At 56.0% G+C, this 24,721-nt stretch overlaps 9 protein-coding genes across 9 annotated transcripts; 6 read left to right on the top strand and 3 right to left on the bottom strand.

The window, feature by feature from the left end:
• Positions 1-6,496: 6,496 nt before the first annotated feature.
• On the top strand, positions 6,497-7,744 carry C8Q71DRAFT_588006 (uncharacterized protein). The gene is made up of 5 exons (XM_047919543.1): positions 6,497-6,683; positions 6,743-6,847; positions 6,913-6,959; positions 7,014-7,027; positions 7,087-7,744. The coding sequence occupies exons 1-5, from the start codon at positions 6,614-6,616 to the stop codon at positions 7,649-7,651; spliced, it is 801 nt and encodes a 266-aa protein (XP_047779324.1). The 5' UTR covers positions 6,497-6,613; the 3' UTR covers positions 7,652-7,744.
• On the bottom strand, positions 7,743-9,331 carry C8Q71DRAFT_588063 (uncharacterized protein). Its single transcript, XM_047919544.1, has 4 exons — positions 8,956-9,331; positions 8,718-8,901; positions 8,431-8,663; positions 7,743-8,374 (listed from the first exon to the last, which is right to left on the bottom strand). Exons 1-4 carry the CDS (start codon positions 9,249-9,251, stop codon positions 7,837-7,839), a joined length of 1,251 nt encoding a protein of 416 aa, XP_047779323.1. The 5' UTR covers positions 9,252-9,331; the 3' UTR covers positions 7,743-7,836.
• Positions 9,332-9,409: 78 nt separating this feature from the next.
• On the top strand, positions 9,410-10,555 carry C8Q71DRAFT_587868 (uncharacterized protein). Its single transcript, XM_047919541.1, has 2 exons — positions 9,410-10,113; positions 10,467-10,555. Exon 1 carries the CDS (start codon positions 9,454-9,456, stop codon positions 10,096-10,098), a length of 645 nt encoding a protein of 214 aa, XP_047779322.1. The 5' UTR covers positions 9,410-9,453; the 3' UTR covers positions 10,099-10,113; positions 10,467-10,555.
• C8Q71DRAFT_587913 (uncharacterized protein) lies at positions 10,174-11,258 on the bottom strand. The gene is made up of 3 exons (XM_047919542.1): positions 10,890-11,258; positions 10,451-10,837; positions 10,174-10,399 (listed from the first exon to the last, which is right to left on the bottom strand). Exons 1-3 carry the CDS (start codon positions 10,941-10,943, stop codon positions 10,250-10,252), a joined length of 591 nt encoding a protein of 196 aa, XP_047779321.1. The 5' UTR covers positions 10,944-11,258; the 3' UTR covers positions 10,174-10,249.
• Positions 11,259-11,581: 323 nt separating this feature from the next.
• On the top strand, positions 11,582-13,699 carry C8Q71DRAFT_706978 (uncharacterized protein; the record flags this gene model as incomplete). The annotated part of the gene is made up of 5 exons (XM_047920536.1): positions 11,582-11,831; positions 11,896-12,334; positions 12,403-13,258; positions 13,317-13,553; positions 13,604-13,699. The coding sequence occupies 5 exons, from the start codon at positions 11,582-11,584 to the stop codon at positions 13,697-13,699; spliced, it is 1,878 nt and encodes a 625-aa protein (XP_047779320.1).
• A 563-nt stretch (positions 13,700-14,262) lies between these two features.
• On the top strand, positions 14,263-15,675 carry C8Q71DRAFT_757010 (uncharacterized protein). Its single transcript, XM_047923647.1, has 3 exons — positions 14,263-14,391; positions 14,442-15,337; positions 15,391-15,675. The coding sequence occupies exons 1-3, from the start codon at positions 14,358-14,360 to the stop codon at positions 15,454-15,456; spliced, it is 996 nt and encodes a 331-aa protein (XP_047779319.1). The 5' UTR covers positions 14,263-14,357; the 3' UTR covers positions 15,457-15,675.
• Positions 15,623-17,080, top strand: C8Q71DRAFT_757008 (uncharacterized protein). Its single transcript, XM_047923646.1, has 3 exons — positions 15,623-16,109; positions 16,168-16,479; positions 16,534-17,080. The coding sequence occupies exons 1-3, from the start codon at positions 16,035-16,037 to the stop codon at positions 16,927-16,929; spliced, it is 783 nt and encodes a 260-aa protein (XP_047779318.1). The 5' UTR covers positions 15,623-16,034; the 3' UTR covers positions 16,930-17,080.
• Positions 17,081-17,355: 275 nt separating this feature from the next.
• On the top strand, positions 17,356-22,532 carry C8Q71DRAFT_707394 (ER-golgi trafficking TRAPP I complex 85 kDa subunit-domain-containing protein; the record flags this gene model as incomplete). The annotated part of the gene is made up of 17 exons (XM_047920558.1): positions 17,356-17,491; positions 17,546-17,869; positions 17,930-18,083; positions 18,138-18,573; positions 18,625-18,951; positions 19,010-19,234; positions 19,374-19,499; positions 19,553-19,709; positions 19,772-19,956; positions 20,019-20,232; positions 20,286-20,458; positions 20,509-21,097; positions 21,144-21,338; positions 21,392-21,597; positions 21,650-22,080; positions 22,130-22,234; positions 22,286-22,532. 17 exons carry the CDS (start codon positions 17,356-17,358, stop codon positions 22,530-22,532), a joined length of 4,230 nt encoding a protein of 1,409 aa, XP_047779317.1.
• A 123-nt stretch (positions 22,533-22,655) lies between these two features.
• On the bottom strand, positions 22,656-24,421 carry C8Q71DRAFT_707049 (uncharacterized protein; the record flags this gene model as incomplete). Its single annotated transcript, XM_047920537.1, has 3 exons — positions 22,656-22,955; positions 23,011-23,673; positions 23,729-24,421. 3 exons carry the CDS (start codon positions 24,419-24,421, stop codon positions 22,656-22,658), a joined length of 1,656 nt encoding a protein of 551 aa, XP_047779316.1.
• Positions 24,422-24,721: the final 300 nt, after the last annotated feature.

Genomic DNA, 24,721 nt, shown 5'->3' with positions numbered 1-24,721 from the left:
AACGCACGCTATCAGCCTTACACGGGCGGAACGTCGAGCAACACGTCGAAAGCAGCGAGCTTTAAGAGTGTAGGACACACGGTGGACAGCGCGCCCAGCCGAGCGCCTACGACGACGGTACCCACCCCGACCACGCCGACACGACGAGGAGGCTCTGTCCTCTCGCGCCTAACGGAAATGGTAACGAGGTCTCCAGCGTCCACGGGGCAAACGAGACCTGCCGCGACAACAGCTGCAGACGAAGACGAAACAATGCAGGACGCGCCAATCGACATCTTCAACCAAGACCTCGCGAGAGGGCAGGAGGAGACCGGAGCGGCGCAGACAAAGCTGCTGGAATTAGTGCTAGGGCAGGCAACGGATATCCTGAGGAAGATCTCAATACACGCTGAGTACCCGCCCATCGTCGTAGAACTCGCTGAGACCATCGCACAGAGGATCATTCCTAAAAAGGAAACCACGAACCCAGCCCCGACGGAGTCGAGCACAACAACGGACACGGTGCTTCAGGAGGTAGTGCGAACCATGGAGAGACTGACTTCCAGAATAGACAGCATGGAGGCCCGAGCAACGCAAAGGAACAACGGGCAGGAGACAACAGTGAACTGGGCCGACGACGTTGAGAACTCACTCGCCACCACGACGCCAGCCACCACCAAACGGAGCAATTCGAAGGCGGGCCCGCGCACGTCGAACGCAACCTCAAAGCCCATCACGCCGAAACCGCGGAAAGAAGCCCTCCCGCGCCCAGCTGTCACAAACCCATTGTCCGCCTACCACCCTTCACGTCTGATCGTCGAGATCGAAGACGGCCCAGGCCCGGGCGAACGATCAACGGAAGTGGAGATAGTCAAGCAGATAAACGAGGCCCTCCAGAGCAGTGACGAGAGCCGCCATCTGCGGGTGGTGAACGTTAAGTTCAACGCTCAGAACAACTGCATTGTCTTCACGCGAGCTGACCAATCTGCGGGGGACCTAGCACCCTTCGCAGAAAACTTCCTTGAGAGCATTACAGGGGGACGGCGCGCACGAGTACGACCTGACCAGAAATGGTACAAGGTGCAACTCAATGGTGTCCGAGTACACAATGACCGCACGGGGGAGATCATGACCCCACAGGAAATTGAAGACGAGCTCCGAGCACTCAACCCCGACTATGCGAAGATGGCGGTGCATGACCTACCACGCTGGATGCGACACCGCGCGGATCTAGGCCAGAACACACACTCGTCGGTTGTCCTCGCACTCACGACAGAAACTGACGCCAATTTCCTAGTGAACCGAGTGAGAAACCTCGCAATTTGCGGCAATTTCGTAGAAGCACGACGCTACGCTGACAAGCCACCAGTCATGCAATGCAGCCGATGCTGGGCGTACGGCCACACGCGAACCAGGTGCAAGAACCCCGAGAAATGTCGACTGTGTGGCAAGGAGGACCACAACGAGGCTACGCATGTATGTATTCAGTGCCCACTAATCCACAGAGAAGGCGAAGACGTAGACATGGACGTGCCGAAGCAATGCACTCACGACTTGCACTGCGCGAACTGCAGTGGGCCGCACTCAGCGACCTTCCGCAACTGCACCGCTAGGGGACGCGCAGCAGGAACAACGAAGTCGAAGCCGAGCAAAGGTAACACAGCCGCACAGAAACGGAACGATTGGATCGAGGTACAGCACGGGAAGCACGCCACGTCAAACCCGACGCCTAGTCAGGCTCAACGACGAGATGCACAAGAGCAGCAAAACAAGTTCGCGCTGCTAGAAGCGGAACGTGAGAAGCAGCGGGCGAATGACCTGGAGGCGCTCAAGAAACGCTACCCAAGCGTCTCGGAAGATAAGTGCAAAGCGACGCTAGAACTTGCTGACGGAAACTTTGCAAGGGCTGTCGCATACATGGAAGGCCTGGCAGAGAGCCCACCCCAGTCACCGCGCACGGTACAAACAGGACTCGAGGGTAATGGAAACTAAACCCATCCGAGTTGTACAGCTCAACGCCAATCGCCAGAATGCGGTGATCCATGCGCTATTGAACACTGCGACCGCCAACGATTCTGCTGACTTAATTCTTATCACAGAGCCGTGGTGGGGAAACATCGGGAACGACACACAGGGGCCAGTATCGGAAGCAGCAGCGGGATGGACCCCCATCCTACCTATCTCCTCCATTGCGAAGGGACAGCGCCCAAGAGCGATGGCATACACGCGCCGCAGAGAAGATTTCTCAGTCACGCTCCGTTCGGACATTGCTAACGACCTAGATATTCAGGTCTTGGAGGTAGCACAGGCACCACACCCGCCTACAATCCTCGTAAACATATACAACGACGAGAGGAAGCAAGGGAACAGGTCGGCAGTGAAACGGCTCCAACGGCTCACCCTCGCAGCGGACACGCCAACTGTCCTCTCGGGCGACTGGAACCTCCACCACCCGCTCTGGTCCAGGACAGCAGACCCGGCAAATGAATCGACAGAGCAGACAGTGGACTGGCTGGTGAGGAATGGCTACACGATCAAGAACGAGAAGGGTGCCCCAACATTCTTCTCGCACTCGCACCGGACATGGTCAACACTCGACCTCACGTTCACAAACCCGGCAGCCACTGAACTAGACGTAGCGAAGCACTGGCAGATCGACGAGGAAAGCTCATTCGGATCAGACCACTTCGCCCTACGCTGGACCATCGACTACGGTGCAGCCGAAGTCGAGAACGTGATGGGAGAGAAGTACAACTTCAAGGACACAGACCCAGCTGAGTGGCGCGACGTGTTCCGTCGTGCATTATACACTCACGCCGAACCACTACAGCCGCTACACCAGACAGACCGCACGCTAAGCGCAGATGAACTCGATGCAGCAGCGGAAGCCCTGACAAATGCAATGCAGGACGCTAACGCAGCTGCTGCGAAGGTTCGGAAGCCGAGCGACAAGGCTCGGCCATGGTGGAATCAGGAGCTCCATAATGCCGCAAAGATGATCGCTGACCTCCGCTCACAGAGTCTTGCGCATGCACAACGATGGGGTACGCAAGCGCAGGCTGTCAATGCGGCCATCAAGAAGTCGAGGAACTACTTCAAGCGACTCTACAAAAGAGCCAGGCAGAAGTGGATTACGGACACGCTGGAAGAGGCCGAAACGCCTGACATCTGGAAGTTCACGAAGTGGGGCAAGGGCGTGCGCACGTACAAGTCCCCAGCGATCTCACGAGGACAGGGCCAAGACCCAGCAGTAGACCACACAGACAAGTGCAACGCGCTCCGCGAGGAGCTCTTCCAGCCGCCGCCGCCCCTCGACGGGGTACCTGAAAACAACCTAGAAGGCCCACTCGATGGAGACTTCCCTCATGAGGATGTAACACGGGACGAGGTGAGAAGTTCCATATTCGAACAGGGCGCAGACAAAGCCCCTGGACTCTCCCAGTGCCAATTCCGCATCATTCGATGGGCGTGGGAAGCAGACCCGAGCACTATCCACGCACTGATGAACCATTGCCTTCGCGCAGGTTACCATCCGAAGTCTTGGCGAAAGGCAATTGCAGTCGCAATACCCAAACCTGGTAAACCTGACTACAGCAATCCACGCGCGTACCGACTCATCCAGCTCCTGGAATGCATGGGTAAGGTACTCGAGCGAATTGTAGCTAATCGCTTGGCGTACCTAGTGGCGAAGCACAACCTAGTCCCGGCCAACCAGTTTGGAGGACGACCAGCAAGTTCGACCGACGATGCAATCCTCACCTTTGTCCACGATGTCGAGGCCGCACACAACCACGAACGCGTCACCTCGGCACTAACCTTTGATATTAAAGGTTTCTTCGACTTTGTCAATCACCGCCGCCTCCTCAACGTCATGCGCGAGAAGCACATCCCTCTCCAACTCGTCCAATGGACAGCTAACTTCCTCAGTGACAGGGAAGCGGCGATATGCCTGGACGGCATCCGAGGAGAGATGCGACCGGTAGAAAACGGGATCCCACAAGGATCCCCGGTATCTCCCATCCTCTCGATCCTCTACGCTGCTGAACTACTTGAGATATTTGAACAGGATGCGAAGACACACGAGGCGGCGGTTGCGTCAGGACTGAGGCTACCTGATGACCCATCATCGACCCAGCTAATCATGTACATTGATGATGGCAAGATCTACGTGTCATCTCTGTCACTCGACACCAATGTTCAAATCCTCAAACGTGCGTATGACAAGGTGGACGCATGGCTGATCAGCGTAGGACTCGCACCTGACCTCGTCAAGAGGGAGCTGATGCATTACTCCAACCGCCGCCGAGACAAGAACTACTCGCCAACAATCACCCTGTCAGGAGCAAACGGAACGGACATGGTCATAGCTGCGTCAGCAGCGACTAAATGGCTAGGTGTCTACCTAGACCGAACACTCTCATTTGACTACCATGTTCGACAGATGGCGGCGAAGGCTGAACGAGCCGTCAATGGCATGGGACTGCTTGCAAACACAGTACGGGGCCTATCCCAAGAACATGTACGCAAACTGTACATGGCCTGTGTACGCCCAATCATGACGTATGCATGCCCGGCCTGGTGGCGGGGCAAGAAGAAGCACGAAACCGTGCTAGAGAAGGTACAGAACCGAGCCCTAAGACTGACGTGCGCAGCCTTCAGAACCACGCAAATCACAGCACTGGAGATTGAAGCAGCAATCCTGCCGATTCGACACCACCTCAACCTCGTGCGAGACAACGCCGCCATACGACTGAACAAGCTAGGGGACTTCAGCCCGATCATCCAGCGATTGCCCGAGACATGGCGAAGACACCGAGTTGACGCACCCCCTCCACCATGCCCGACGCACCGACGCGTCACCGCTCGAAGACGCAAGCCACCGGCGTCAACAAGGCTCAACAACCTCGCGAGCCTCTCCGACCCCCAGAACGAACGACTGGAACCGCTTGCGCTCCCGCCATGGCAACGAACACCAGCATCATTCAACGGCCGCCTCAGTATCACACCGGCAGCCAGAGGAGTCACGAAGGAAGAGGCAGCCAAGGCCCATAAAGCTAAGGCACACACACTCTCGAAGCTACCAAACTGCATTATGCTATACTCTGACGGTTCCCTCCTCACAGACCCAACTGGACGCCGGAGAGTCGGAGCAAGCCACGTTGCACTATCAAGGAACCACATGCTGTTCGGAAGACGCATCTCCATGAGCCCAAGGACCGAAGTATTTGACGCAGAGATGGCAGGCCTGTCGTGGGCCGCCCGGGACGTCATCAAATACATCGCTGACCACCCAGATCTGCAGATCCGACACCTATACTTCTTTGCAGACAATACGTCTGCAATCTCGACCATATTCAATGTTCGAACGTCAACGGCACAGGGACACTCCGCTGTTTTCCGCCAGCTCATATTGCAGTTCCTAGATGCAAACCCGGAGAACACAGTCACGGTAGAGTGGACGCCGGGACACGAGGGAATCACAGGAAACGAGATGGCTGACCAACTTGCAAAAGATGCAGCAAACGAGGCACCGCCGCACCAACTCGCATCGCGAGCAGCAGCCCGCCGTGAAGCGAAGGAACGCGCGCACAAAGCATGGGAAGACGAGTGGAAACGAAGCGCAGTGGGCGGTCGCTTCGCGACCGCCAACCGCCTCCCTCCAAAGGAGAAACCACGTACACACTTCAAAGACCTGAAAAGAGCAACGTTCGGACGGGTCACACAGTGTCGTACCGGACACGGTTACTTCGGCGAGTACTACCGTTATCACGTACCGTCCGAACCCGATGACTGCCCATGCGGCGCCCCCTTTCAGACGCGCAAGCACATCCTCCAAGACTGCCCGCGTTACGAACCCTCGCGACACCTCCTGCGAGTGGTAAGCGAGCAGGTCGACCTACCCACCATCCTTGGCACCGAGAAAGGCATAGCCGCCCTCGCAAAGTTCATCGAGCGCAGCGGCGCTTTCACGAAGTCAGGAGAGCCCCCAACGGATGAAGGCGGGCTACGAGAAGCAGACGAGCGAGAGCCTCAGGAGGTTCCGCCGGACGAAGAAGACGGAGCGGTCGGCGAGGTCGAATACTCCGATGAAGAAGACGAACGGTAAGCGGCGATCGTTGCACGGCGATCGCGCGCGCACACACACTCCCCACACGTTCCAGCACACTCGTGCACCCAGGGAACAATTCCGGCTTGGGCCCTGGGTAGAAGACACTGGAGTGCCGGGTATGGTCTATGGATATGGATATGGGTTTTTATTTTTCTTTATTTCTACTGTACATGCTTTATGGTCTGTAGCCGCACATAGTTGCGCCCACTGAACGCCTCGCCCCCTAGAACTTATCGTCGCCCCCCCATTACTACATACACATACTACACCACCTCGTACATACATAGAGTCGACCGGGGTGCCACCGCCCGCCTACGGGCGGGCCGGCGCCCGCCGCGTCTTAGCACCATTAGAGTTTGCTTGTTGCGGAATATAAGTGCAGAGTTCATCATCATCATCACGCTACACGTGCCCGACGCGTCGTGAACCGCGTAACCAGCGCTCCCGACCGCTGCCCAGATACTGACATACATCGATACTTACTGCTCTCACTAACCTGTACCCACCACACTATCCTACGGCACGATGCCTTCGCCGCCGATCCAGCTCTTCCTCACCACGATCGTCTCCTCTACTCAGCTCCGTCAACGGCAAGGTTCGCCTTGCGGTCGTCATGTGCGCCCGCGTTTCTAGGCTCACGCACCATCGGGATAGAATACATCTTGCGCATTCTCCAAGTGAAGAAGATACCATTTACATCCTATGACCTTGCTTCAGACGAGGATGCGAAGAAATTGTGGCGGAGGAAGGCTCCCAAAGGTACGCTGACTATTGGCCACAATCCACATCTACTAATCGTTGTATTGCTCGGTTCCTGTCAATAGACAAGCAGCAGATCCCCGGCATTCTGATTGGTGGAGAATATCCAGGAGTATGTCGCCCGTCGTAGTTGCACTCCGTGTTTACATTGATGTCTCTTCCTCAGGATTTCTCAGCGTTGTACGTCCCAGGATATTATGATCGGACAGCGCGTGCACCCGTGCTGATCCACCACATAGTGAAGAAGCCGTCGAGTTCAACGAGCTCGACCAGTTTTTGCGACTCAGCGAAGACTACAATCCCTTCGAAGACGAGAAAGAACTACTCCCATCCCAACCAATCGGCGTACCCGGAGCATACTCGCCCGCGCAGATGCACCCCCACCACCAAGCTACCCCATCACCACAGCCATCGCCCCTCAAGAACAAGCCAGTGAATAAGAGGGGACCGAACGAGGTTGACGCGGGCGAGGAGCTCGGCGATGCGCGGTTAGCCGGCGTGAATGTTACGGAGGACGACCTTCTGGCATTGGTGTCGGAGTTGGGCCTTGGAGGAGACGAGGCGAACGATCTGGTGAAGGGATTGACAGGTGATGGTCCGTCTGAGCAATTGGAGAATGTGGCGAAGGACGAGAGCGAGCAGAAACAGGAGCAGGTGGAACAGAAGAGCGAAGAAAAGAAGGCGGATACAGAGTTAGAGAAACTGGCAGAGAAGCCAACGGATGCGGCACAGGAGCAGGAGACAGAAGTGAAAGCAACGAACACCTCGACTGACCCTCCAGCAGCTGACAGCAAGTCGGCATAGGTATACCCACAGTAACTTAGACACTTCGCACTTGCTAGGGATACGGATGTACATGATCATCGGACTCTGATGAATGCGGTACTGAGGACGGTCGACGTTCACACTTCGGCGTGGGCCACGGTACTTGCTGAAGCACATACTGGATACAAATGGGTATGCTAGATGGTACATCCCGCGTCCGAGTCCTAATCCTCGTCCGAGTCCTGCAAGTTCAACGTCTGCCGCGACCGGCGGCGACGCGGGAACGCTCTCTGATCAAAGTCATCAGGTGAATGTACGCGGGGGACGGGCTGCACCGAGGGTGCGCCGCCCTCTTGTTGCGCAGCCACCTGCGCCGCTGCCCGAGCCAGATAGTACTGCTCTCGGAGATCAGATGGGAGGGTTTCGGGATCAATGCTTGGATCAAAGGGGTCGAGTTCCATGTCTTCGTCCTTGGGTACCAGCGGGTCAGGCGAACGCATCGAGTCCGTGCCGCTCCTGCTGCGGCCGTGGGTCACTCTAGGGGAACGCGGTGACTTCCCAGCGTCACTGCTCGTAGCAACGCTCGTGTGACGCCGTGACTGCCTGGGCCGGGGTGGAGGGGGGTCGTTGAAGTGAGGATCGCTGTCGAAGCGGAGCTCGAGTGCGGGGAGAAGACATGCTGCGAGGACGACGAAGGAGAGGAAGAGGAAAGTGCATGCTGCGATGACAGAGGTGAGGAGCGGAAAACGCGAGATGAGGCCGCTTTAGAAATGATCATTAATTCAGTAAATACTCTACGCAAGAGTGTAGATGCTTACCGAAGTCCCTTGTGAACTACGATGCCGCGCAAGATAGCAGCGTGGACAGTGAGCTCCCGGCCTTCCCCAGAGCCGATGCTCTTCCACTGGTCTCGACGGCCGAGTTCCACCCGAGCGAATGCGCGTTTGTTATCCAGAGAGAATGCCGACAGAAGTGGGATATCCAAATCAACGGTATGCAGTCCGGCATAGAGTAGACTTCGCAGTGGGTTCGATGGAGGGAGGACGATTGCCTTTGGCCTATGTATTCAGCAATATTCACTAAATCATAGATATTGTGCACTCACAGGTTTGCGGACGTATGCCAGGGTGTTATCCTTCTGAGGCGAGCTGATCAGAAGACTCGTCATGAAGTTCCCGAGGGCGAAGTTAGCCTGGGACGCGGGGACGGTGAGCTGTAGAGAGACATCGTAGGGCTGCCCTGCGACCAGGTTGGGCAGGGCAAACTCAGCATATGGAGGGATGCCATCGCTGGTACACGACTTCATTACAATGTGCGTGGATAGAACAACATGAAGGACGTACCCGTACTGAAGCACTACGTCCGTCTCCCAGCCTACGGCGACGCTCCTCCAGACGAGATATCCAGCGGACGCTGAGAGGAACGCGATGACGGGTATGGACAACAAGAAGACAACAAGAGGGATTAGGTTCGTCGTATACGGGCTCACGATCCTGAATATGGCTGCCATTATATCGCCCAGCCATTTGACGGGGTAGTAGATGGGCGAGCGGATGGCCGGGCTGGCGTTCGCATTCCTGGAGTTCTGCCGCCGAACCCTCGTCTTGTCGTCGCCGCGGGTCCTAGAGAACGTATCCATAACGTCGATGTAGCATGCAGAGAAGGTTGGTGTCCGCCTCTACCGACGCGCTGAGTATCATATGCCGGTGCCAGTGCTGCGACTCGCGAGCGACACGCGCGACACGCGCAGCTACGCGCTCTGCGTCACCACACGTGACCTTATATGTTCTTTGAGGATCTCAGTCGGTCCGTTTCCCATTCGTTTCGCCCTCGCCACGACCATGGCAGTACCTCCTTCGCACGACATTAAGCAACTGCTTGATCTACACCCATCATCGAATGAACTTGCGGGGCATATATCCGCCTTGGCCGCACTGGTCTCGAAACCCGACTCTACCATTCCTGAAGTAAAGTCCTACTCCGACGCGGTCTACTTCAACTACTTCGTGCTCGGGCTCAGCTTACTCTTCAAGCCAGTCAATGGTTACAAGCCCAAGACTGGGCTGAAGCGGGAGGAGCTGCGCGACTCCGATCTCGTACTGGACGGCATCGACATTTACAATGTCATCAAGCTGTCGAAGCCAGGGACCGCGAAGCCGTTCGCCGCGTACCCCATGTCCCCGCTCGTGCTCTCACTGTCATCTCAGCCTCCTGAGGAGAAAGACGCGCAGCCGCGTCCTTCTCAGTTCGAGGTCAAGTCTGAGACGACGGGCCAAGAATTCGTCGCCAGCATGGGCGAGCCGGACCGGAAGGGCGGCGGTGCAGGGCCATCCTCTGGGTCGATCGGAATATGGTGTGAATGGTCGAAAGATGGTGTCATGGTCGAGTTTGGTGGCGAAGAGAGTAGGGGCCCACAGGCTTGGGAAAGAGGGAAGGACGCGGTCTGGAAGGTCATCTCGGTATTCCCGCCTGGTGGGTCTACTTGATAGGATTGGGACAAGGTGAGTCGTCTGACGGATGCAGTCTCTTCGAATTCCCAAAGCTATTATTAGTGTGACTTAGTCCGTTTCGATGTAAACATGGCAGAGTCAAAGTCCGAGGAATGGCAGTTACACCGGTCCCTCTAGCAGGGAATCGTCAGTCCCATCGTTGACGTTGAGCAGGGAGGCTGTCGAACTCACGGTAATCGTAAATGAGTCGCAGGTTGATTTTCTCTCCGTTGGGACCCTGGAAGAATACGTGCCTCACGTATCGCCTCTCGCCGTTGATCATTTCAAAGCCCCATGTCTGCAGTCCGCTTAGCCCACGCCGTGGTGAACAGAAATACTGCCTGCTTACCTGGTCCGCCACCCAGTTCACACCGTTGTCCTCCTGCTTACTCTCCGCCCTCGTAAAGACCAGGCCGTGTTCCTCTGTGTCCGGCGTCCATCCAATCCTCAACCAATCGTTCTGGACATGATCAACACGGACGCGCCGCGATTTGGATGTGACCTTCCCAAAGGTATCGTCTTCGTGTGAGCGCGCGACCCAATCCAGTTCGCGGTTCTCATCTGTGTCGGAAAGTCCAGAGAGTGACTGGAGGATATTGATATGCTCGACGCCAGCGTCGTCGGTGAAGTGCCGGACGGTCAGGTAAAGCGTGCCCATTTTGATGATTCTCCGCTTCAGCCATCCAACGCCCTGTAGACGGAGGAGCTCGTCTGTGTCGTCGCTGAGCCGTTTGCTCTGGAGTGCACGTCAGAGACGCGCGACGGCGTGCACTGGTCGAAGTGCCCACCATGATATACTTGCCGGTCGTGTTCAACACGGGCATTTCAGCTGGCACAGCCATGGTCGATGGTTGAGAGGTGGGGCAGAATCAAGGTTGTGTGGGGTATTGCGCAGGTAAGCAAGAATGGCGGCGGGGCTGCTTTATAGTGAGATGAATGAACACCAGGTGATACAGTTGGAACCCGGGGGGACGGTCATGTCTTCGAAACGCAATATATAGATGGATTGCCACTGGTCGCTGTCGCTACATAAGATGAACAGCCTCGATGGCGCGCCAGAAAGCACGGACGGGTATGGGCAATCCGTGATGGCCGCGAACGACGGGGCTCGCATCGCCTTCTCATGCATCGACTCCTAGAGGACCATAGCATGCGCCAGCGCCGTCGCTTTCTCTCACACACACCTTCCTTTCCTTGCCTCCGATGGTGCCGTGGCACGACAATCGCTGCGGTCGCAAACAGATCCACAGTTCCGCCCAGGTTCCGCCGCGTGCGCGTGGCTCCGGAGTCCACCCATCCAAGTGCCTGGACTGTCGGATCCATCTAGGGATGCAACTGCGGGCGCTTCCCACACCTTGCCAGTCGACAGGCTGCACGACCAGCCGTCACCCTCCTGTATCATGCACAGCTCTGCTCTATAGCACCAAGACACTCGTTGCCGGGCCTCTGAATGGCCTCTGCGTCACCTCTCGATGTGCACATGGAGCTGGGCTCTGTCACAAGCTCGTCGCGCGCTACCCACGCAGAGACGGAGAGTTCGTTCGACACCGATAAACCTTCGCCCCAGCTGTCAAAGGAACCTTTCGAGGTCGAGGCGATCTACCAGGAGACAGCGAAGGCGCCTGCACCCTGGCACCGAAGACTGGTCAGGAGATTGGCTCCGAGATACCCTCGAGTCGCCCGTGTCGTACGTTATGTACAGGGGCCGCGCCCAAAAGTCGACCTGCCAGGTACGTCGCACCCTCTCACAGCTGTACAACACTGCGGGCGTCCTCACACGGCTTTCGAGCGCAGACCCGACGCCTTTCCTGAATCTCACACTCTACACCGGTCGCCGCTCGCGCAGCCTCTCGCTCGAGCCATTCCTGCGCCGGGTTACCAGACCCTTTACCAATCCCTGGCTATTCGTCATCCTAGCTGCGGTGTATATCATCGGGCTCGCCTTTTTTGCCCGGGCACAGTCGTTCTTGACGCCGTCGGATTCCTTCATTGGATGTACCGCGACGTACTGGGGTGCCAACAATGGTTGTGGGCTTAACGGCGAGAGCTGCGAACCGTTTACGGATTCGACGTTCGACTTCCGCTGTCCTGCGGCGTGCAGTTCAGTCGTGTTGGAGAACCCCAGAACTGTAGGCAACATTCAGGCCGACTACGTACCTCTCATCGTAGGCGGAGGCGATGCCAATCAGACATACAGGGGCGATACGTTCATTTGCGCTGCTGCGATACAAGCGTAAGTAGGACCCGAGTTGCCTAGACGAGAATAGCTTGCTGAAGGACCGTTCGGCCTGTATGCAGTAGTGGCCTTATCAGCAATTCCAAGGGCGGCTGCGCATCTTTGGCTCTTGTCGGCAACTACACGAACTACATACCCTTCACTGCCAATGGGCTGACCTCCCTCGGTTTCCCCACTGCCTTCCCCCTGTCATACCGCTTCTTGTCCAGCACGCCCTTACATCACTGCGAGGACCTCAGAACACCTGCGCTCGCTTGGAACATCATCGTCACCGCTCTCGTCTTCCTTGTCCTACGCCCGAAGCCTATCGTCACCTTCTGGTGTCTGGTTTGCATCGGCTTCTGGCATGTCGCGCTCTTCTCCCAACCAATGGCGACTCCGCCTCCTCTCGATAGCGCGTTTGGTGCCTTTCTCCCCGCACTCTTCGTCTGCTATGCATTTTGGCGTCTGGCAATCCGCTTCACGCTACCCGCATTCAGAAAGGCCCCTATCGAGGCTTCTGTCTGGTATCTGCCGACATTCTGGGCTGGCGTCCTGACGAACATCACCATGGACAAGATACCGATTAATCGCCTCGTAGCGTCGGATCTCAGCCAGCAGCCAGGGGCAATCACCGCGCTCATCGTCATCATCATTATAGTGCTGGTAATAGTCATCAACCAGGTCCGGGTCATACGCAAGACGGGCTGGCTACCGCACTACCTCGGATGGTATGTCGCTGGTGGCTTGGTCACTATGATCATCGCGCTGCTGCCCGGGCTCGAGTTCCGGCTGCACCATTACATCATCTCGATGGTCCTCATACCTGGGACGGCATTCCCGACGCGGCTCTCCGCTATCTACCAGGGCTTCTTGCTGGGTATGTTTCTCAATGGCGTCGCCGCCTGGGGCTTCGATTCTATCCTACAGACTGCTGCGGACGTACGTGATCAACCTATCTCTTTGAGACCAGTGAGTGCTCACGCTCGTTAATATTCAGCTGCAAGGCGATGGCGCATCGGGATCGGCGATGCCCTCGTTCATCACAAACTCGACCAACTGGAACGCATCCGTAGCGCTGCAGAACCAGACCGTCTCCTGGGCCGCGCTACCCTCTTCCGGCGGCTGGGATGGGTTCTCCCTCATTCTTGACGACGTGGAGCGTTATACGGGAACGGCCCTGAACTTCTCTCTGGCTGCATTGCAGAGCGGTCTTCCCCATTTCTTCCGCCTAGCTGTGAGTGCATCTTTACTCTCCTTGGACAAGACGCTCACGCGGAAGCATAGTATACGAGCTCAGACACAACAGGTGACTACACTATGCCCGCAACCTTATGGCCGAATGGGACATGGGTCGATCCTCTGCCTGGGACATCTACATGATTTCGTGGACATTGCCTTGTATTCGCTTCAGTTGTTGTAATTGCAGTCACACACCTTATATCTGTTACCTTCACACCTGTTACTGGGACGCACTAGAATGAAGATATGTATTGTAGATGGCCGATTCAGCTAATGGACAGTTCCCCATGGTCTGTCACTCTGTGGGCAATACTTCCTTGGTCCATAACATCGATTGAGCTAAGACCTACAGGTGGAGAGTCGAGTCTGTAATCCTCATTTACTGTCCAAGTTTGTCCTTGAATTACAGGCTGCAACCGCGATTCAGAAGGCACATGCATTGCCAGTGAAGCTGCCCGGCTTTCCGCTCGCCCCCTTCCTCAGTACCGGTGTATTCCCGAACCCTCCAGATGCGTACGAGGGTTCGTGGACTGCCGGTACGCGTGATCATGGTCCGTGGACCACGGTTGCACTAAGCACTTCATTGTTCAACATATCGGGAGGAGGAGGAGGTAATTCCATTCAGCCGGGAATATTCACGTGGCCGTGTATGTAATAGCTATAAATATGTTGAGATCCTGTGGCCACCGATCGATCTCTGAGTACTTACTCCAGGTGGCACTACAGCGCTAAAGCGCCTCTCTCCCCACTACCTCCCTTTCATCGCCTTACTCATACCCACATCTCTCTATACCCCAGCATGGTTCCCTCTCCGAAGTTCAAAAACACTCAACGTGAGTGGACTCCCGTCTAGACAAGCTGTTCACGCTTAGACACGTCGCAGATTTCAGCAAAGCCAGCGGCAAAGACCGCTGGTCTTGCAACATATGCACTCCCGCTGAACGTGCGGAGCAGGAGTCCATGACGCGTGCAGACGCGGTGCGCCATGAGCGCACAAGAGCTCACACTCGTCTCGTCGAGAAGGCCGAGCCGGACGAGTGGGCGCCCGGCTATGTCGACACATCTGGTTGGGCTAAAGCCTTCGAGTGGTTCACGTCCTGGGAAGGAACTGCACGGGCTGACAAGATGCCCGACTACATCCCGTTCTGGAGGGACGGAGTGCTAGCCGCCGAGAGAGGAGAGGAAGTTGGCAAGATGGAGGAGTTCCTCCATCGGCTCGACCGTGAAATCCACCGCCGCAACCCGGGGATCAGTGGACCCTGGGGTCGCAAACCCGGCCTCGACGTGTGGGGAGATTCTCCTGCACGTCCCGCACCGAACGCGTGGGGATCGAAGAAACAGAAGCTTCCGCAAAAGACTGGTCAATGGGAGACAGACGAGGCAGCTTGGGGCCCGGTTTGGGGGGCTGACCACTGGTCTGTCAGCGCCGGCGACTGGGGCGTGACGAACGAGAAGCCGACATGGGGAGAGACTGACCCAGCATGGAACGATGGGCGGGATCCCGATCACGGATGTGATATCTGGGGCGGCGACGGCGGCTGGGGAGTGCCCGCGGATCCGTCGGGTGTCGAGTGGGGAGTGCCCGCGGGCGGGGCCGTCGGAGAGGTCGGTTGGGGCATGTCCACAGCGACAGAGTCGTCTAGGAAGGATGACACTGCTGCAGCCGACGGTGCTCACTGCGGTCTTCCGGGCAGGGATTTGTCCATGTTCGCGGAGAAGGTTACGACCCAAGGGGATATGAGCCCAGCAAGACGCAAAAGGATGCTGCGGTTCTCCAAGGTCAGTCTCGTCGTTCTGTGCCCAGACAGCAGATCTGACATGTACATATTCAGCTATCGACGGAAGAGAAGATTCGCCAGATTCAGGATGCCGCACGGAGCCTTCGCACATTGTCTTAACTTCATCGGGACATTCCTCATCCACTAGCACCACTCTGGGCTCTACTTTACTGACGACGGCACGCTCTGGCAATTCTATCCACGCATAATTGTCGCATCCACTTATGTACGTCACATCCGCATCGTCTATTCTCACATCTCTATGCATGTATTCTTCCTGCTCTTCCTTGTATAGTAGCTGCATCGCAAAGGTTCAAAATTAATCAGCATACGACGTCAGCGCCGACCCGTCCCTGTTGCAATAACTTGAAGGTTGGAAGGTACGTCGCTCATGGACTGGATGGAATGGAGTCAAGAACATCCTAGGGCCGCCTACTTACTGGCAGTGCCTGTGACAGAACTGCAGTGCATGGCCGACGCGGCGGTATGTGGCTGTGGCTTTGCGCCGCGCCCCTATTGCCGCACCTGCGCATAGTTGAGCCTGGTGACATCAGCCCCCGGCGCTGCCATGCTAGGCTCTCTGTGGCGCAGCACTCCAGCCGGAACTCTAATTCTTGGTCATAAACTTGCTGGGACGCCCTGTTGCGTCCTTTCACCCTCGATACCTTGTCGATACCCTCTCCTACCCAGCAGACACCATGAGCTTCGATCTGCGAGACCTACCTGACGGTTGGATCCAAGAATTCGACCCGACCTCGAAACACCCATTCTGGGTAAGTTCGCCTGCGGAATACAGTGTGGCGTATAATCCTGATTTATCCTGCCTTTCAGGTCGATACCAGGGCAAAGCCACCGCGTCCGATATGGGTACATCCATACGAAGACGAGCAGTTCTTGCGCGAGCACCCCCACATTCGTGACAAGATCGCACGCGGTGGCCTTGCTCGTCAGAACAGCCAAGCCCCACCGGCATATTCACCCAGACGGCACTCTTACTCTGGGTCACGAGGACAGGGCAGCAGCAGCAATCTTGCTCCTCCTGTGACCGATACACGCCCTACCTCCCAGCCTAGTACGCCAGGCGAGAAGGGAATGTCGGGCGGGAGGAGGCATCACCAGGGATTCTTTGACAAACTGAAGAATGTGAGTAACAGCACTGCTTTCGTTTAGGAGGATAGGATTGAGAATACTTCACAGAAAATGCACCAATCCCGGCCTTCCTATGGCGGCGGATACGGCGGCGGTGGATACGGTGGCGGTGGATACGGGTACGGTCGACCATCATCCCAGCAGGCCTACGGACCATCGTATCAACAATACCAGCCTTCCTACGCGGCACCTGCAGGGGCGCCGTCATCCTCGAGCTTCAGGAGATATGCCCCGCTTGTCGGCGGCATGGGTGCTGGCTTCCTACTCGGCGAGATGCTCGATGGTCCAGGACTATTCGGAGGTCCTGGGTTTGGTGGTGGCTTCGGCGGTGGTGGATTTGGCGGTGGCGGCTTTGGCGGCGGCGGATTTGGCGGCGGCGGATTCGACGGCGGCTTTGGAGGTGGCGGATTCGACAATGGCTTTGGTGGCGGTGGATTCTTCTGAGCGTGGACTGTATCGTTGTTGCAATGGACACTTGGCTGCAGTTGCTGTATACTAGATCCACATATACGCGTACCTACGTCTTTGCCTATGGGACCTCCACGGACCACTGTATAGTATGGACTTCATGAAATAGTGATATGTTTCAGACATCCGATAGACATCAAAGTTAAACATACATTGCCTTGAAATATTCTATATGCAATGCAACGGGCCTGAGCCGCGCTGCTTGGTTGTCGACATGCAGGTCGTGCGTGAAGTGGACAGACGCCACGACATTGCCGGCACCATCGCGGCCACTGGCGCGCGCTCCCGCCAGGAACGTACTTCCTCACGAACGACCACTGTGCATCAGCTTTAGGTATCGGTCCTGTAGGGATTTCTGCTGCTCCGTGCACGCCTTCGGCGAGCCTTTAGACCTGGGATACCATGCCGCCGACGCTACCTGTCTCGCTGAGCCCTCATATCTGCGTACTAGCCTCGCCGGACGTGCATGAGCTCTTCGAGTCGTCTGGATTGCCTCCAATTACACAGACATTACAGTCCTTTGTTCCTTTACCAAATGGTACGTTCGACTTCTGTACAACATGAGTTGTTGCGGGTGCTGATTTGTTCCCAGTAACGACTAGGACTACCTCCCTTACATCCGTGGTACACAGTACCTTCGCGCTGCGTTTCTCAGACCTTGTAGATACCGAGAACTCCGCACACGAAGATGAAGATCGACGCGCCGCGCGTACCATGGACTGGATCAGCGCGCGCGTTTCTAACAGGGCCGCGGACTGGGTACGGGTCATGGAAGCCCAAGCATCTGGAGACGGGAGTGCCGGAGGAAAGGAAGGCATCTGGAAGGAGAAAACGCCCTGGTGGGAGGAGCTGAGGAGGTGTGTAGAGGGCGACTGCGTTCCGAACAGCGACGAGGGATGGAATCATCCTGCTGCGAGTGCGTACTCTGGGTACTTAGTGCTTATATGCTGCTTTACATATGCCTATCCATTTACAGTCATTCTCACCGTGTCTACTCGAGCTGTGAACCCCCTCCAGGCTTTGCAAGATCTAAATACGCGTCCCGTGGATTTCCCTCCATGGGTAGAGCCCACCGCGTTGCGGTATTACCTGATCATACATCCGGCCAACTCAGAATTGACAGACCCCATGTGAGTCTTCACTCCTTGATACGATCTATGGACCCGTTGCTGACATTATTTCAGAGCGGAAGCCTTGTTCAACGCCGTTAAGAAACAATATGGTCTACATAGCTATCTCCTCCCTCTCGTACTGCCTGCCGACCCGCTGCCTGCGCCCGTTCCAGTACCCGCCCTCCTCCCTCGTCTGCCTCCACCTCCACCACCCTCTTCAGCCTTTGACACGCCACCTCTGGCACCCGCCCCTACCCCCGCCGGACTGGTTGCCCCGAACACACCACGGGGCCTCATGTCGCCCATGCCCCGCTCTCCTGGGCCGTCTGTACTTGCACCAGGGCACAGAGACACATCATCTCAGGGCCTTTCGCAGACATCTCCTACTGGTTACGCGCTTCGTCTGAGTGAGGCCGACATCCAGCAGACCGGCAAGTTCGTGCGCGAGTTCGTGGTGATGAGCCTGATACCATGGATGGAGAAGTACGTCATCGACTGGAACGAGAACGTACGTCAATCTATGCAGCATATGCCTGTCGCTCATTGCATATATTTGTAGTTCTCATCATCTCGACGGCTACCTTCCCGCCTCTTCTCATCTACTAGACGCCTATTTGGCTCCGCTGCCCCATCTCCTGCAGTAACAACCCCCTCGACACCTGTTCATGGCCCAAATCCTTCCATATCATCAGTGTCGTCTAGGTTCAGAACACACCAAACTAATAGCTCAATCACCTCCATCACCTCCGTGTCATCTGCGGGAACGCTCGTAGATGGAACAGTCACTCAACAAAGACGGCTCGCCGAATTTGCCACTATGCTTGGTGACTACAAGTTAGCGACGTCGATCTGGGAGGCTCTGAGAAAAGAGGGGAGGGGCGGTTCGGTGAATTGATCAGCTGAGGGCGTACGTGAATCCCGTGCTGACATTGCTTCGTATGTAGGACGTGCTTCCTCTGCTCCTGGCACCCTCCCCTGCACTGTCACTCCATGCCGCGCATGCCCTCGCTGTCCTGCGTTCGCCATCGAACCCGCACTTCCAGTCACCTGGTCATGCACAGTTGCGCGCGCTATCATACGCAGTGCGGTGGGTGACGGGGATCGATAGACGCGACTTTCTCGGCCCTGTCCTGGAGGGCGAGAGGTGGTTGGTACAAGCTGCCGGTAGTGTACGTCTTTTCACCTCTGCAGCTTGCCTATGACCCTGCTGCCTGGACTATTCATGGCCATGGTGTCGCGGATAGCCGAGGCAGTGAGTCAATGGCGGCTGTGTATAGGCACTGGCTGAATGACTAAGGATTGTTCAAGGCAGAAGAGCCTCCAAGTATGATCTTATATGCGCATGCCGCTTTCCTGAGCGAGAGGAAGAACGCTCGAAGACGATCCGCTTTGTGGTATCTGCTCGCTGCTGACCACCTCGAGAAGGCGGGCACTGTGAGTCGAACAGCTTCTCGTTTGCCTTGGATCAACTGAAGCGAGACAAACAGAAATCACTCGCGATGTTCCTGTTTCGGAGAGCCCATGACCTGTACAAATCACAGGCGCCGAAGGAACTATCGCCTTCGTTCTGGGAAAGCGAAGCTCGGGACCCAGCTGATTGGACAGGATTTCCGTCCGTATTACCGGGCATCGAACATGAGCTAGGTAAGCATGACAACATGATTCGCAGCGTTCACAGTATAGCTTATGATCGTATAACTGGATAGGACGTCTGTTGTATACAACTGGTGACACAGAGGGTGCTGTCCGTTTTTTCCTTGGACTACTGCGAGGCGCCTCGGATCCAAGCGCGTCTCTATCAGACGAAGACAGAGCCGTTGGCAAGGCAGCAGTCGAGGACCAATTTACCACGGATAAGGTGTACTTGGAAGATTTCCGCGTGGCCGCGAAGGTGAGACTCTACAGTACCCGGAGACAGACGTTGGGAGCTCAGCGGCCGTGACATTCCTGTAGCATTTCAAGGCAACCGAACCAGAGAAGTGGAAGTCGGCATCACTTCAACTGCCAGTGTCTTTCTGTCAGCCCAAACAGACCAAAGTGCGGTTCCCCGGAAACAACTTCGAAGGCGATCCTAAGGAATGGACGAGGCGTGAAGAAGACTGGGCCGAATTTTGGGCATCAAGGGGCAAAGAGAAGCTCGAACGCAGTAGTAAAGCTGCAGTCGATGGTCAGTTTGATCCACTGGCAGTACACTGTTTCGTGTTGGACTAATTCGTGCAGAATACTTCTGGGTCGACCTGGGCATGCGCAATCCATTGGATGTTGAGGTAAACCTATCGGGCTTGTCTATCGTCGTCCGAGAAGCCTCTTCCCTGGATGCTTCATCTATGCCCGACTTCGTTGAAGTTGAAGTAGTTGACGGTGTCACGCTTGGTCCCAGAGAATATCGTACCGTGCGTGCTATACTGACTGACCTTGTTCCGCTCTCACCTACTTTACTTAGATCCCTGTCGCAGTGCGGTGTGGCCGACCGGCGTCTCTGCAAATCACTCATGTCGTCTTTGAATTCCTATCTTTACTGCCGGTTACAGAGTCGCTGGCTTTGCGCGGCCGGCGGTTGCATGACACTACCCAGCAGAGGCAAAACAAGGCATACGCATCTGATATTCTGATCGAGGTCGACGTGGAAGATGCTGGGCAGCGGTTGCGAGCGAGTTTTGTCGACGACAGGCATCTCATCCTCATTGAAGGAGAGTACAAGCGTCTCAAGCTTTGGATGACGAACTCGGGGTCAAGACCAATCAATGAAGCCTGGATGGTTTCGGGTAGAGAAGACGAGCTTTGGATAGACTCCGACGAGGCTGTGGCCGAAGAGACCCCTGCCGCGTCATCTTCGCAAGGTCCACTCACGGAAACGCTGGATTCCTCGAATTCGCTACGCCGACGGGAACCCTATGGGCTACCCTTGGGCGACTCCCAAGGGTCATCAGACTTGGCCCCTGGGGAGTCGATGCAGGTTACGTTGACACTCCATGCGTCCCAAGTCGGGGAAAGAGACCTTGGCCTGCTGTTCATTTTCCGTGAGGTAAGTTGTGTTAGGATTTCATTGGTACGTGACTCAGATTTATCAGGGGGCAGGCGCGCCATTTTGGTGCGTACGGGTTACAAGGCCGTATGAAGTAATACCTGTCTTCCGACTGGCCGCGTCAGCGGAGCCGAGCAGATCAGTGGATCACTCATACGGCTTAAGCCTTGAAGTCGAGAATCTGTCCGAGACTGGGAATCTACGCCTGACGCAAGTGACTACCATAAGCCCCTTGTGGGCGTCACAGTGTCTGGGGAAGTGCAATCTGTTCGTCAGCCGTATTTTTGAGCTTTGATGACAGCTGACGTCCGCGCGCATTGCAGCGACATTGTCCAGCCGCAACAGATCACAAAAATCCACCTCGGTATCGACCCATGGGAAGAGAGCGATGGAGTGCAGGCCACCCTGCAGTTCGTGTCCTCAAAACTTCAAGCAGTATTACACGGTGTACAACCGGATGACTCTGATCCGCCACCATTGCGCTTAGCTTGCAAGCATATATCGAAGGTATGCTTATCGTGGTGACCTGTCTTTGTGTATGTTTCATAACGCGGTGGAGCAGGGCACAGGGGCACGTTCGCTGGCAATCCCGTTAATGGCCCACTTCATTCATTGCGGTCAGCGAACATACAGCACTCACCGCGCACAGATGGCACATCGATACATACCATACGACAGCCATCCACGTATATTCCCATTGTTCAACCCCTATTCCATAGACGTCGTGCTCTTCTGGGAGCTCGACGGAGAAGGCCGCAGTGGACATATACTCGTGCCAGGACTAACACTCGGTGCCTCTCACGCTTACTTAGACAGTATGATCGATGAAGCGGAGAGCGCGAAGGTCAAACGATCCATGTACGCAGAGACACAGCGCGAGCGTTCAGACATCATACGGGCTATTCGGGAAAGCGAATGGAACGCCGAAATGGATCCTACGGTCGTAACCACTTGTGTCAAGGGTACAGTTAGGCATGACTTCTCTGACGGGTGAGTGATTCCCTTTTGTCTCCTGATGCGTTCATTGATGAATTGTCAGGCCATGCAGTGTATCCGTGAAGTACATCCTGAAGAATCTCTCACCTACACATTCGTCACGCGTCACTTTGCGGCTAGCAGCGGTCCCCCCAGATACAGAGACAACGTACGTACGAACTCTGTGTCTCCACGGAACCTCAACTAAATGATGTCGCAGTGCGCTGTTGTCACCTCGGTACGCAGGACGTCTAACCCACCGTAGAGAGATCGAGCCATATGGCACCGCAGTCATCTACAGCAAAGTATGGGCGACGCGACCCGGGAGTTTCAGGCTCGACGAGTGGGTAGCCGAGACGCAAGTGACTACATCTGGACGGACACATACAAGGCATCTTCGATACGTACAAGGACCTCCATTAGAACACCGTGTATGCTTCTCCGTCGTTGACGACTCGCGATCATGATTATGTATGTATGTATTGATTGTATTGCTCTGCCCGCATCGCTACAATGTGTTAAGACGCTGAAATTTGTCTAAATTATGCGCAGGACGGCGGGCCTGCACTGTACTGAACCTCTCGCGCACCCTACTGGCGTGCGAGATACCATACGAGGACGTGCTCGACCTCCCTGAACCAGTCATGCACCAGTGAGTTATCGAAAACGTTTCCATCCCAGCTTAGTAGAAAGGAAATACAACCCTGGGTTGTAATGGCGCCTAGGTAGAAGTATGCCGGCCTGACGTGGAGATGCGTTTCCCATGACATTACTCGAAGCAGTGATTTGGTCTGCCTGTCATGCGCAACGCTACTTGTTTCGGTCGTACAGGCGGTTTCTTCTTCACCGTCAGAGGGGAGCGGATAATCGGAAGGCTGTATCAAGTCGTACTGGAGGTGAGCAGATGTCAGACTATATATATTCCAGCAATATGGTGGCCCTTACGTTTCCACCGCTGGATACGCCGACGGTGTACGTGGTGTCCTCTCCAAATACGGCGGGTAGGATCTCGTCTGGATGCGTCTGTTCAGATGCATCTGTCTTCCAGTGGCATGCAATTCGTCTTCGTTTCGAAACAGATTGCTGCAGGCTGGCCTCCACTATCTCCAGGAAAAGCGGATGTTGCATGTAACTCGCCATCTGCTTCTTGATGAGGCGGCATCGCAAAAGGAAACGTTTGTCTGATAAAATGAGCTCGGATCCAGGGTTGTCGGGGGACGAGGCGTCGGCGCAGGTAGGCATGAAGGGCAGAGTGCAGTAGAAGAGGTTTACGGATAGGAAGACTTCTGACGAGCCTCCTTGGTCTAGCCACTCCTGTTCAAGATATGGCCGCAGGTTGGCAGGAAGAAAGAAGTGCATCGGCTCTCGCCTTCGGCGCTCCCATTCCACGTCGGACATCCGCCCTGCGCGATACTCCTTCTGCAGAATGCGTGCGGTCGCTACCTGAGCGACGACGGGAAGGGCCATCGTGAGCGTGATATCCTTCTCTCGGCAGGACCGCAGGATAGAGGAAGTTGTTTCGGCTGATAGACTATGTCGCAGATCCCTCTTGACGGCCGGAGTACAATAGGTCCCGCTGCTGAAGTTACCCGGTAGAGTATGTCCACCCTGTCAACCCATTGGTCTAAAGCTATTGTGACAGACGACGGGACACTGGACGTACCCGTAAAGCGGCTCTTCTAAGCCGGAAAATTACAGAACCGATGGCTCGCCTCCACCTTTGTGTCGCAACACTTGCACGTCTCGCAGGATTCAGCTCCTCGACAGGAACCACCATGGCGAGACGCTCGCCTACGTCGGGTATCGTTTCGGGCGATGGTCTCGATAGAATGTCGAAGAAAGCACGGCAAAGCATGATATGGGACACGCCGTCGGTGATGAAGTGAGTCGTATTGATAATAACGTGGTGAACGCTCTCCTCGTCTATTCGATCCAGGATAAACAGACGGGCGGGGATGTCGGCGAAGGTCCGCTGTACACCGTGTAAAATGTCGTGAATCGTCGTCAAGGCCTCGTCTGCATTGGCGATCGGCTTGCGGATGAGCTCTCCCGGACGCACTTGAGCCAACCGCGCAGGAGCGACCTCGAAGTGCAAGTCTTGCGAGCCATTGTCCGTGCGGACTCGCGAACCGAGGAGGGGGTACCTCTGTTTGAGAAGTATCCACGCTCGAGCGACATTGGCCTCGGTGTAAAGCTCTCGACCGGACTGGACGACGTAATGCCAAACGAGGTCCGTCGTTCCTTGGAAGCAGCTGTCCCAATAGTACCCGGTCTCGTTCAGGCTCAGCGGACGAGTGTAGGTGGGGCCGGAGTGCGTGTCCGAGTCGGCGGATGGACGGAGTGTCCAGGGAGTCATCGCAACGGCGTGGCAAGGCATCTCTGTCTTCCCGACATTGCTGTTCTTATCCCCACATTCCTAGTCCAAATGACAAAAGACGGGTTCGGTCGGGTATCTGACAAACGTCCCCGGGGCCGTAGTGCGGTCGCACGAGTGCATCGCGTTACCGCGAACAACGTTCACCAGACGACCCAAAGACGACCTGCTCCTGGATATCATATTCGCGGCACTTGAAAGACCTGGGACCTCGCGGGCCGCGCACAACCCCGAGCGCGTACCATGTAGGATGAATGCTACCGTACCGTGAGTTGTCCTCGG

This window comes from Rhodofomes roseus (genome assembly GCF_022264815.1).
Source record: "Rhodofomes roseus strain CIRM-BRFM 1785 chromosome Unknown C8Q71scaffold_9, whole genome shotgun sequence".
Classification (NCBI taxonomy): Eukaryota; Fungi; Basidiomycota; class Agaricomycetes; order Polyporales; family Fomitopsidaceae; genus Rhodofomes; species Rhodofomes roseus.
The sequence above is the reverse complement of the archived record's forward strand: the minus strand, read 5'-3'. Positions and strand labels throughout refer to the sequence as shown.